At 44.1% G+C, this 13,313-nt stretch overlaps 1 protein-coding gene across 5 annotated transcripts in view; it reads right to left on the bottom strand.

Moving 5' to 3' along the window:
* EPC1 (enhancer of polycomb homolog 1) overlaps positions 1-13,313 on the bottom strand; it is a 99,203-nt gene that overhangs the window by 56,007 nt on the left and 29,883 nt on the right. For 4 of the 5 annotated variants that reach the window (XM_040248050.1, XM_040248051.1, XM_040248053.1 and 1 more), the window contains exon 1: positions 12,767-13,220. The exons of the other annotated variant lie outside the window; for it this stretch is intronic. In XM_040248050.1, the coding sequence (XP_040103984.1) occupies positions 12,767-12,919 (153 nt within the window). In that variant the 5' untranslated portion in view covers positions 12,920-13,220. Of the gene's footprint in view, positions 1-12,766; positions 13,221-13,313 lie in introns of those variants that run through there. 5 annotated transcript variants of the gene reach the window in all.

Raw genomic sequence — 13,313 nt, forward strand, 5'->3', positions numbered from 1 at the left:
TGATGACTGCAACCTCTAATAGGTTCTGCAGAGGATGAGCCAGAGCCACCTGGTAAAGTTGCTCCTAAATTCCAGACCCTCAGAAACCGAGATCAGTGTTTGCTGTTGTAAGCGGCTAAATTCCAGATCAGCAGTTATGCAGCAACAGACAGCGAACACGTGTTGGTACTGAGTGTCCTCACTGCGTAACACAAATCTCAATCATTGAAATGGTCTGACATCAGACCACGGTCTTCGAGAACACTGTTAGTGAAGAAGCTGCTAATAAAAGGCCCACGGGGTTCCACAAGGTAAGGTGAACGTCACTAGAAACCAGGTGATTTGGCTAGGAGGTTTCCACCAGAGAGCGCAAAGCGCTGCCTTGTCCTCCTGCTACATCAGCTGGGAAAAAAGAGAGAGAGGAGAGATAGACTAAATGAAGACCAGTTAAGAGCGAGCCAGGATTTGATGGTTTCAGACTGCAAACAGTGCTCCTATTCAGAAATGGATCCTGAGTCAAGATCAAATGCTGGGCACTGACAGAAAAACATGCTCTAAAAACTACGATGAGGGAGCGACTATAAAATATTTTGTTAAGACCTCAGAAAGATCAAAGATGGTGTCTTAGAGTACCATTTGGGCCAGACAAAACACTGCTAAACAGAACTGTGAGCTTCAAAGATTCCCTCAAACAAGGCTTTTAGGAAGCTTAAGGGTGTTTTCTCGCAGCAGGAGCTCGAGGCAGGAAAAAGGCTTATCACAGAGAAGTTCATGGGTGCGGCTTTCAATCAATGAACAGACTCCAGTGAAATTCATATAAGATCCACAAAAGTTTTAAAATAATTATAAACACAGAAACATTACCAGCTTGACTTAATGGAAACAAGACAATACAAAATGACAAAAGGCCATTAAGAGTCCTACAATTTCGGTAGGCAGCAAGTTAAGAAAACTCAGTAGCAAACAAACATGTTTTATATTCAGGATAAACAAAGGGTGAAGCAAATGCCCCACGGGCAAAACTGAGAGCATGAATCATACCCAGGAGCTGACATTCAACCAAGGAATTACCATCATTTGCCTGACTGGATTTCAACAATGCTGAGGACCAGAGCCTCCTGGTGCCTACCAGCCCCACCCTCTGCCTCCCCTTGAATAGGGACATTTTGTACCCCAAGTCTGACCCAATACCGTATATTGGTGGTGGCAGAGGGCGGGGAGCAGATACCTCGTTAGCAGTACAGGTTGAGAGGGATTTGTACTTGAGACACTGAAAAATTACATTTGAGAAGCTCAGCTGTACCTGAAGCCAATCTGAATGAGATCCCTCTGCTGTAATGGGACGAGACTTCGGGGGGCTCTGGGAGCAATAACATTCTGCATGTGGTCAGTGTGGCAGCCAGCCTCCAAAGGCCCCCGCCTACACTTTCCAGGCTTGGTTCTGTGACCAACAGCATGAGACACGAGTGAAGGTGTGTAACTTCCAAAGCTAAGTCACAGAAGACTGTGCTCTCTCTCGGGTCCCCTCTCTCCATGGGAAGCCTGCTACAGCCCTGATCAACAGCTTTACTGGGACTCTATGGAAGACCCCAGGCCAGCACCACCTGCATGAGCTGCTCCTAAGATTCCCAGTCCGCAGACGCTGTGACACAGTCTGGAAGTAATCTGTTACGCAGCAATAACTAACTACTCCAGGGCTGAAGGAGGGGAAAGAAGACTGAAAATGAAGACAGTGGTCAGAACATGCAGGGCCCAGGGAACTCCACTAAGAGGTTTCTGCATCTTACGCTATCAGAAAAAGGAGCAATTTAAGAATTTTAGACAGTGAAATGACAACCAGACTCACATTTAAAAACACCACCTTGACAACTTTCAGGGGGTGTAAATTTGAAAACTAGAGTAGGGAGACCAGTTAAAGAGCAATTACAAACCCTTCAGACTCAAAAGACATCCTAATCTTTTAACAGATTTTCTTAGATTCAAATGCATGGATGTACGTAAAGGAGCCTAAAGAACTGAAAATCTGTGGAGCACAGACAACTACATGCAGTATCCTATGACAAACCATGATGGAAAAGAATATATTAAAAAAAGAATGTGTGTGTATATATATATACACAAAACTGAGTCACTTTGCTGTACAGCAGAAATGAACACAACACTGTAAACCAATGATGCTTCAACAAAAAACTGATAATCAAATGTCTAAACATTTTTAAAAAAGAACCACAAGCATCTCCATGACTTTCCAGAATGTTCTGAGGGTGAGCAAATGGCAGTGTTGAGAAGCACTGCAGAGGAGGGAGAGTTCTCAGACATTCAGTAACAACAGTTAAGGCCCATCTCCTGGGTCCTGCAACAAGTATGCTGAACAAAAGAACTGTTTTTCAGATATTTTTACACAACCATGCAGCAAGAGTGACAGGCCTCGAAGTTCATCAAGCCACTGGCGTCTACCTAGAGGGACAACCCCCTCCTTTGGGCTTTAACCCCATCTCTAGCTGCAGAAGGGTATTTTTAAAACAACATTTATTGACTGTACTGGGTCTTAGTTGCAGCACGTGAGACTGTTAGTTGTGGCACGCAGGATCTATTCATACTTCCCTGACTAGGCTGGAACCTGGGCCCCCTGCTTTAGGAGTGCAGTCTTAGCCAGTGGACCACCAGGGAAGTCCCTGCAGGAAAGTATTTTGTGCATCTGATGTTGGCTGGATAAAGCCCATCACTGTTCACATCCATTACCAACCGAGTTCAAGACTTAACAGCATCACTCTAGCTCTTACCACCATTTTCAGCTAATGTCCCCTAATCTAACCCAATCTTCCCCACACTCCCAAACTCTTCTGCTGTTCTCTAGAATTAAGGTTTATCGGTAGGTAAACGCTTTACAGTCTCAAGTTCTTTCAACTTTCCCTCCTCTTCTCGCCCTATTTTGAGGCTGGAGCCCTTCCAAGCAGAAGCTGCTTATCTCCTCATGTCCCACATACGCATAGACGGGTAAAGGTCCTCCTTGCCTCCCATTGCCTCTCGGCTGTCCTTCCAGAAACTGTAACCCCTCAGATGTTCACACCATCACTCCTTCTTCCCGGAGTGGCCGCACTCACCCTGTTGCTGTCACAGAGCTCATGGTCTTCCTCTCAACCACCCCCACCTCGGGCATCATCCTTAGTGATGGATGATACACCTCCTATCACGACCCTCTCACTCGCACTGACAGACTTTTCCTCTATGCCCTCTCAGTCCCCGCTCCTGTGGTTGTTACCTCTAGACCTGCCTTAACCAGTAACTGTGATACCTCTGAAATCTAAGTTCAAGCATTTCACTCTAACTGCCACCCTCCTGACTTAAGTCTCACTCATTCCAGAATGCCTCCTCCCAACAACGCTGTTCCAGGGCATCCTGCGCTTCCCCTAGCCTGCACCAGCTCCCTGAGGTCTTCTTCCCTCATTACCCAGTTCAGACCACAGGTCTATCGTGCTCATCTATCTCACATACACGGGTAATCTCCTCATCCCCCTTTTCCCCTCCTTTGTACTTGCTGGGCAAACCTCAACTGCACAAGAACCTTATTATATACCTACTTTAGTCTTGAACTCGAGTTGAATATCTGAATTCATATGCCCAAGTGAGTGGACTGGTCTCAATTTAAATGATCACAAATACTGAGCCCCCAGCTGATTCATCAATCTTGTTACATTTCTCTAGTAATTGAGCATCTCACACTCACCTTTGTCTCACAGGCTCCCACACTGAGGTGATGACCTCACCCCACACATCATAAAGAAAAAAGAATCAGAGGAAAAACACCCCCATCCTCCCACTGTCAATGCTCAAACCTGTGTACCATATCCTTTCTTACTTTTAAAAAGGAAAAAGTACTTCTGCTCTAATCAGTGACCAATCCCTCCAAGAAATTAATCCAGGGAAAGATAGTAACCAGTTTTTATGAATAAAGCCCTTGAGTAGAAAAGGAAATAGGATTATCTTATTCTTTTTAAAGACATCAGTCCAACTATTATATTAGTTCTAATAACTTATTTATAATAGCTGTTTTAACATTTCTGTTTACTAATTCTATTATCTGGGTGATTTCTACATCTCTTTTTGTTGACTAACTCTTCCTTAGTTATTAGCTAGCTTTTCCAGCTTCTTTGCATATCTGGTGATTTTCTTTTTAATGGACACCAAACATTAGTTTTATGCTGTAGGATCTTCTACTATTCCTTTAAGCACTGTGGGGCTTTCTTCTGGGACAGTTATCTGAAATTAGTTGGCTCTTTTTGAGGATAGTGTTTGGTCTTGATTGGGGTGAGCCCAGAACAGCTTAGTCTAGAGCTCACTTGGCCCTGCTACTAAGGGAATAGCCCTCTGGGAACTGGTATCGGATGCCCTCTGCATTAGATCTTTCCACTCTGGTCAGTGAGGACCCAACTCCCTGCCCCACGTGAGGTCCCGGGAACGTCCTTCCTCCCTTCCAGCTGTTTCCCCGAAGACAGGCTCAGATCACTTTTCAGCTGGAGAGCCCAGGGACCTGTCTGTAGACCTTCTCCTGTGGCCTGGGAACTCTTGAGGGAGTGGCTGGTGCAATGGAGGACTCAGCTTTGCTTCCCTGGTTTCTGTCCACTGTAACTTTGGAACTCATTAAAAAAAAAAATCATCTGTTGATTTCCCCATCCCTTCCCCAGCCATTTCTTCAGCTCCTCTCATAGCAGAACTATTCCAAGGAGTCATCCAGACTTGCACTGACCCTTTATCTTACAGTATTTCTTCTGTCCCAATCACGATCTCCTTCCCACCACACTATCAAGATAGGCCAATGGCATGTATCAGATTAAATAATCACTTTCCCCTCACTCATCGTCTCAGTGGCCATAGTTGACAAATGTCCTGCCCTCTTGAGACAGCTTTAGACTCACTTTCTTCCTAATTCTCTAAGAGCTTCTCCTCTGTCCGAGCCTCAGTGCAGTTTTAAGAAACACCCATGTCCCAAAGGCTTTCAGACTGAGAGTACAGCCCATGATGTCTGAATTGTACCTGCAGTGCAGACTGCTCTAAAGCATTACATTCTTGCACAGCCAACGAAATATGAATACAAGGCACTGCAAACTGTGTCACTCCATCCTTCACAGACCGTCCCTCTTGCATTTTTCCCTCCGTCAGTAAGCCACCTCATCACCCATCCACCCAGCTGCTCAAGGTAAAAATCAGCGATTATGACAGAGAATGAGATGGTTGGATGGCATCACCGACTCAATGGACAAGAGTCTGAGTAAACTCCGGGAGTTGGCGATGACAGGGAGGCCTGGCGTGCTGCAGTCCATGGGGCTGCAAAGAGTGGACATGACTGAGTGACTGAACTGAACTGAATCCTTGATTCTCTTTCTCCCTCTAGTCAGCCAAGCTCTGCTGGTTCTACCTTCAAAATGTGCCTCTAGTCCATCCACGTCTCCTCTTCCCTACCACCACCTAGGTCAGAGCCACTCCTGCCCAGTACGACTCATTCTGCACACCACAGTGACAATAACCTTGAAAAACAGAATTCAGATCATGTCCTCCCTTGTCTGAAACTCTTTAGAGGCTTATTACTTCATTTCAAAACAATCCAAACTCTGTGGGAAGTGAAGTGAAGTCGCTGTCGTGTCCAACTCTTAGCGACCCCATGGACTGCAGCCTACCAGGCTCCTCCGTCCATGGGATTTTCCAGGCAAGAGTACTGGAGTGGGTTGCCATTTCCTTCTCCAGAGGATCTTCCCCACCCAGGGATCGAACCCAGGTCTCCTGCATGTAGGCAGATGCTTTACCGTCTGAGCTACCAGGCAAGTATAGCCGCCTGTAATAACTCACCAGAAATGGGCCCGACTGCCTCCGGGCCCTTCACTCACACTCCTCGACCCTCTCCACATTGCCCCCGCTGCACTGGCCGTGTGCGCCCTGTGCCTCAGGTCTGCCTGGAATGTTCTCCTTCAGATCTTCAGAGGGCTGGCTCCTCCCTCGTCAAGTTTCAGGGCCCATTCTTTGACCCTCTCACACACAGAATTCTCCTCCTTCCACCAGAAACTCTGTACTGTCTTGATCCACTGCCACTTCTATTCATTTGCTTTTTGTCTGTGTCTTCCCATTAGAATTCAGTCATTCAATTAAACAAAGACTGGACACTTACTGTGTGCCAGGCATGATTTCAGGTGCTGAAAATACATCTATGAATAAAACAGACACAAAGTCCCGCCCTCACAGAGCCTGCATGCTAGAACACAAGATCCATGAGAAAGAGAACTGTCTGTTCACTGTTGGATCCACAGGGCCTGTAACAGTCCTGGGCTCACTGTAAGTGCACAATAAATATCTGCACTCTGAAAAGTAAATGAAAATGGATTTATCTATATTTTTTAAGTCTTTGTACAATATACTTCAAAAAAGCCATATTTATATTTTCTTTCCCTTTCAGACTCTATTACTCTATAGTAATTACTTTTACAGTAAAAGCATGAATTTGAAACCCTCAATACAAAATTCTGCCTCTAATTTCAAATTCTCATAACAGTAAAAGTGTTCTGCACTCACTTATATTCTTTAAGTCCTTTAAAACACAAGCTTTCTAGACTAAACTGGAACTAATTACCCATGTACCCAGACTACTTTTACTTCTGTGTAAACTGTTTATATGTGCAAATGAAGCCATCAACTAATTTAAAAAATTAATGATTATAAAATGCATATGGAAATGTATCTAGTGCAGGGATAATATAATATACCCATTATCACAGAAAACTATCAGAACCCTACTTCATCTTGCAGTTAAGAAAACCCAGGTGCACGAGAGCACACAAACTCAAATGTACATATACACACACACAGGCACACAGCTGGAAGCAGGGTGAGGCCTTAGGTCTAATAACTCCCAGTCTGATGCTTTCTCCAATTAATAATTACCTAAACTTAAAAACACAGCTTTCTACACCTACATCATACAACTCTCACATCTACACTAGACAATTCTAAACACAAAGTACTGTACGAATGTAAGTGGTTTTGAACAGCAACAGAAAGCAAGGCCACACTGAGTGTTCAATCAGTATTTGGTAACAATGCAGTGTGTGTTTATAGCATCCTCACATACACCATCTGACACTCCTGAGAGCCACCTCCCTCATAAGTAGGTCAGGAGAGGCTGGCACATGAAGAGACTGAAATTCATCCTGTAAGGTTAAGCGACTTGTCAAAGGCCACAAATGTCAAAGTGCATCTTTCTCAGAGGATATACAACTGGTACTTGTGATTCTATGATAATCAAAACAATTCATCCCAGTATAGAAAAAGATCTGAACCTATATTAAATCATCCACAGAACATTTTCAACTTCAGCTTATCTTTCCCCTGGACTTATTCTTAAGCCTGCATCATTATTTCTTCAGCCAGTACTTGCTATATTGAAGGAAATTCAACCAAAATGATTTGCTTTAATAATCTGTTGCAAAATTCCCAAACTCTCACCATGCATATCCAAAGCTGAATCAACTGTTTAAAGATAACCTCTGTAACGACACATAAATGAAGGGCTTCATCTTTTAAAGAACTGATTATATCTCTATTAAAGAGAAATCTGAGATTGTGGGTCACAGTAGATTTATTAACTATGAATTTGTTTTTGGTTTTCATCTACCTACAGTGAGGCTGGTGGACGAAATACAATTCATATCTTTAAAGGTGCAAAGTTGGGGATCTACTCTGTTTAAAATGCTGCAATTTCTCAAAATCATTACCTACAGTCACAGTCCTTAATAAACCTGATCAAGATAACTGCAAGTAATTCACTGAAAGTAGTTCAAATAAGTTGTCTAAAGCATCTGAATCACTTGTTTTCCTGATCATGTCCCCCCAAATTGATTTATCCAGTTGTTGCAATATATTAATATGTCACACCTTAGGGGTTCAAAAGCTTACTTTAAAAGACACAATCTAGTTCAGCCTGCCTATTTCATCCTTTCAATACTGCTTCTGCACTGAGAGACTCAGAATTCATTTCATTCCCAAGTTACAACACAAAATTCTCATTTCCTTGTGGGTTGTCTTCTTTTAAGAAACAGAATCACAAACCACACTATCATTCCATGATATAAAACATTATCCCGGGAGGGGGGTTTATGTTTGGGAACGCATGTACACCTGTGGTGGATTCATGTCAATGTATGGCAAAACCAATACAGAATTGTAAAGTAAAATAAAAAATAAATTAAAAAAAAAAAAAAAAACAACCATTATCCTCTGCTTTAAAATTATGTTTTAACCAACTGCTGGTAACGAATACCCTTTTCAGAAAAACTGAATCACAAAGTCAAGAATCCACACCTTAATATGTATCAAATAGAACTCTCGCCATTACACACATATGCACCCTCTAATACCTTACCATCACTACTACTACAGACTGTGATGTAGTAAAGTCTAATCTGTTTTAGATAAAATATTATAAATGGCTAGTTTAATATTTAATCTTGGCCATAAATTTATGAACCTGATTATTATTCCTTATTTACAAGATTTAAGCTCTCCTTTAGTTAGCTGGTACTTTTAATTAAGTGCTGTTGATTAACAGAAAAGGTAATAGTTCTGTATAAACTTCATTACAGGTCACAAGCACCCACCAAACACCATTAGATGCATAAGCCCATTAGTTTTGTCTTGTTTTGTGAGAAAATGAAGTCTGATTACAAATGATACTAATCCAAAATCCTAAATATCAAACCGCACACTGAAACAAGAGCTAATATTAACACTTTAGGCACCAGGCCTGACAGTTTTCAAGAGGCTCCTTTTGAAGGTAAGAGTCCTCAATCCTCCTATGTTGCTGATTCAAAAATACCTTGGGCAGGACAGAAAGTTGAAACTAGACTTTATTACTGCTTCTCAGTTATCTTTGATTTTAACTGATTATTTGCTACTTAATGGAAAAACCCCAAATATTATCAATTCCTTTCTAATTCAAACTAGCTGTAAAAATTAAGCTTTGCTTCTAGTGCAATTGAGATTTCACATATTTCCTTTCACTTCCAATGCAGTGCACAGAATAAAGGAATCTAGATTCAGGACTAAGAAATTTTGGTTTTCAAATTTTTAAAGGGAAATAGGATTCATAGTCTCTTTAAAAAATGAGAAATCAAACTTTTAAACTTATCACAGTGATTTGTTTTTATAAAACAGAAAAACTATAGATTTTTTAATAAAGTTTTGAAAAGGTAGTGCTTGACTACTTTTCCTCTTAAGAAAGATATGTACCTATGCCCAATTTAACCCCTAATTAAAAACAAAAAATACCTACCTGGCTACTTCATAAACTTGGTTTTAATAACATTGTATACTGGGCCAGTAAGAACAGTTTGAAGAAAGAAAAGATAGGTGTCTGAGACTATTCTGTCTGGTGAGAACCTTACTAAAACTAAGTGTTGGCCTGTGATGGCTGGATCCTACTTCTAACAGTCCCAAAGGTGGCTGTGCAGGACAATAACAAGGCAAGATCACTGTTAACATCTTAACTACATCACACATCTTACCAGAGCCAGTCTTGGTGACAGAAGAGAGTTTAAGCCTCCACCCTTATAGTAAGAGTCAGAGTCCGGCATCCCAATGGGGAAGAAAAAAAAAAAAAAAACTACTAGAGGAACCAAGCAGTTCCACTATGCTGAGCATCACTTTAAAACCTTTTTCAGAATGTCCTTTCCGAAATGAGAAGTACCCATAAAGGAGAATTTTAACAATGGAAAGCTCCAATTTGAATCAAAATAAGTCAACTTTTAATAAAAACATTCAATAGTACTGATACCTTGGAAAAAACTATCCTTTCATTTAAAGGTAAAGCCATAGCCCTAAGTAGTATACAACATTTCTTACTTAGAAGATGATAAACTTAAAATGCTAAAAAATTACAGTGGTGCAACCTCTGGCCTTGCTATTTAAATTTTTGTCCCTTTTAACCCCAAAGAGACTTATTTTATATTTAGATCTGACAGTCTATTGATTTCCTATGGTTTGAAAATTGCTTGTTATTCATTAAACCAAAGCCCTTCTCAACTCTTTTCGACCTAGCAAGTTACAAGGTTTCACATTATACCAGTTCAGACAATAAATCTCTTGCATCTATGACTCAATCTACTCCATTAATTCACTACAATCTGTAATTATTTCTCAATCTTCATCAAAAAAAAAAAAGGACTAAACAACTAAGTTCTAAAGTTGGAGGGGACCTTTTACTTTTTTTATGCCTAATTAAGGCAGTGCATTCAGCTTATAATATAAAAATTAAATGAAAATAAGTGTTATTTTGTGTTTAGACCTAGCATTTCCGTCACATTTACCACAGAAACAAAATATGCTAACAATTACCAGGTATGGTCCACACAATTTTCATAAGGTCACACACACACACACACACACACACACACACACACACACACACACACGAAACTATTGTCATCTAATCCTGTCCCATCTTTCGTGATTAACTCCTGACCCTAACTAATGTGTCAAGCAGAGGCAGACGTTTGTCTTAATCTATTGTCTTTTTAAGAAGCATATCCTTCTTTAGCGAATTATCAAAAGGACTGTTTTTCTAAGGCTAACTCAATATTCAGTTACCTTTATTTGTGCTTAGTATACATTTTCAATATCAACATGCTACTTTTAATACTGTGATTTGAGCTACACAGCCTCCTCTGGCCAGTATGAACCACAGGACTGGAGAGCAGCTGTTCCACCTGGGACTGTTTACATTCCTCTATTCAGTATTTATTCCTGAGGTCTCCATTTCACTGGTCATAGTTTTGGTTGGATGTGAAGTGAAACAAATTCTTAACGGATGATAGGAGAAGACAGTCTGAGGGGGAAAAATCCCCTAAAAAAACAGGGACTCTACATGTTAAAAAATAACAAACGTCAAAATTCTTTCAGTGAATGAAAATTATCTGTAAAAATGTAATAAGCCTTGGTACTCCAGCTGGGTTCAGCTCTGATCTCAGGCTGTGGCTCCTCAGACAGTCCAAAGTGTTCAAGGAAGCCAGACTTCAGTATGTTTCTAAGGTGTACTGTGTAGTGCTGTTTTTATCAAAGCTCTGCAGCTCCTTGGGGGCAAAACAATAGCCACAACTTAATTTCCAAGTCAGTCTTAGCACCGACACCCCCATCTTGAAAGCATTATTTGTAAAACTTAAGAAACAAAATAAAACCAAAAGACAAGATTCTGCAGTCACAAGTACTTTAATTTTTAAAAACAAATCACTTATTTAAAAATAAACAAACGGCACCATTCTACTCTCAAAATTGGTAACAAGTAAAAGAAATTAGGAGATTCTGTCTCATAGGTAATGTGCTCGGAGTCAGGACTAGACAATCTCAACTACTACACACGCTAAGGACACTACTCTCCGAAGGAAGAGTCAACTATCATAACTCTTTGACTTTAAAAGGTTGAACAACCCAAACAGTTTCAACAGTTTTATTTTCAAAATCAACAGTACAAAGCAAAATTTCTACATTAAAAAAATTCCGTACAGTACCAAATAGAGGTATTACAGTATAGTTTTCCACCACAAAATTGTAGTACCAATCCAGCGACTCCTCGACTTCTTGAACTGTCAACACACTGCCCCGTTTAAGTGGCTGTACCTGAAAACCAAGGTATGCAACTCCTTAGAAGGCATCGAATGACACCGACAAGGATCTGGGGGAAACGAGACGAAGTCTTGTGTCTGAGCCCAACTTCCACGACCAAGGACAGCCACAACTACGACACAGTGTCTGTGAGCTGTCAACATTTAAACACTGAAGGCCCCCACCCCCGCCATGGAAAACATCTCCCGGTTAAGATTTCACTCCACTTGAGTTCGGTGATGGATAAGAAACAACCCTTTTCCTAAACGGAGATCTGTTAACATCTACTTAGACTGGGTCTTGTCTCCCGTAGGTTGAGAAACCAGCAATCAGGCGAACTTAGACTTTTATTAGGAAAAGAAATAATAAAGTTACACAGGCTTTAGAAGAGCCACGGAATTTCCTTCAAAATCTGCAACATGTTCTCAAGGATCAAAGAAAAAGTCAGGAGGAGCAGGAGTTGACAACCCTCCGATTAAGTAGGACTCAGAGGAATGGATGCAAAAGTCCCAGAAAGAGGACGCAGGACGCAAGTCGGCTCTGGGCTGCTCGCCGGCCTCGACCTTCCGCTGCAGGACGCCCGCCACCCCGCCCGGCCTCTCGGCGGGTCCACGTGGGCCGCGCGGCCCCGCCAGCCTGCGGGCCGCCGAGAGAGCACCGCCACCCGAGCGCCCGGAACCTGCGCTCCCGGCGCCGGCGGCGCGCGAAGGCCGAGCCGGCCCCAGAGCGCCACCCAGCGGCCCGCCGAGAGGCCTGCAGGCAGGGCCTCCGCGGCCCGGCCGCCGCACCCCCCGCCGCCCGCCCGCTCCCTCTCCGGATGCACAAGGCCCAGCCCAAGCGCTCCGACCACAAAATGGCTGCCGGCAGCCTCGTCACGTGACCCCTTTGTGCCTTTCGGGCGCCCGAACTCCGCGGGCCCCGGGTCCGAGGGGCCAGGGTCGGCGGGTGGCCCGAGAGGAGGCCTCGCCGGGCCGCGGCGGCCGGGGGGCGAGGCCGGGGGCCCCAGGATAAAGGCCCGGCCGGCGACGGGAGTCGGCGGCGGCGAGAAGATGGCGGCCATTTTGTGTGGGTCTGCGCTCCGCCGCCGCCGCAGGCAGCGGAGGGAGCGGGGCCCGGCGGCGGGTCGGACAGGGGAGTTAACACGTACCGACTCCTCTTCCTTCTCCATTCCGGTGGGCATCTGCGGCACGGCCCGGTTTATCGAGGCGTATTCGTGCAGGTCGGGCAGATCCTCACAGCGGAAAACCGGCAGCGGCTTCGAGGCGTCTAGCGCCCGCGCCCGAAACGACAGTTTACTCATCTCAGGCGCAGCAGATACCTCTCCGCTCTGGGGAAACGGCCCCGGCCAGCGGGATCATGGAGAACCGGGGGTTCGGTCCCCACTCGCCCACCGCTGCCGGGGACTGGAGGGGCGGAGCGCGGAGCCCGCCGTCCGGGCACTCAGAGCCGCCTGGAGGTGGGAGGCCGAGACGCTCCGCTCCTCTCTCGCTCGCTCTCCTCAATACGCCATGGCCAACATGGCGGACATTAAAACTCCACTGTGCGCTCTTCAGCCAACCCCAGCCATTCCCCACACTGCATCGCGCAGCGGCGCGGGCACGCGGAGGGGGGGGCCGCGGGCTCGAGGCCGGGCGCCGGCACGGAGCGCGCGTCCCGCCAACCCCCCGGCGCCCGGCCCTGCTCCCCCGCGCCCG

The sequence above is a fragment of the Oryx dammah genome, unplaced genomic scaffold (genome assembly GCF_014754425.2).
Source record: "Oryx dammah isolate SB20612 unplaced genomic scaffold, SCBI_Odam_1.1 HiC_scaffold_10, whole genome shotgun sequence".
In the NCBI taxonomy this organism is placed as follows: Eukaryota; Metazoa; Chordata; class Mammalia; order Artiodactyla; family Bovidae; genus Oryx; species Oryx dammah.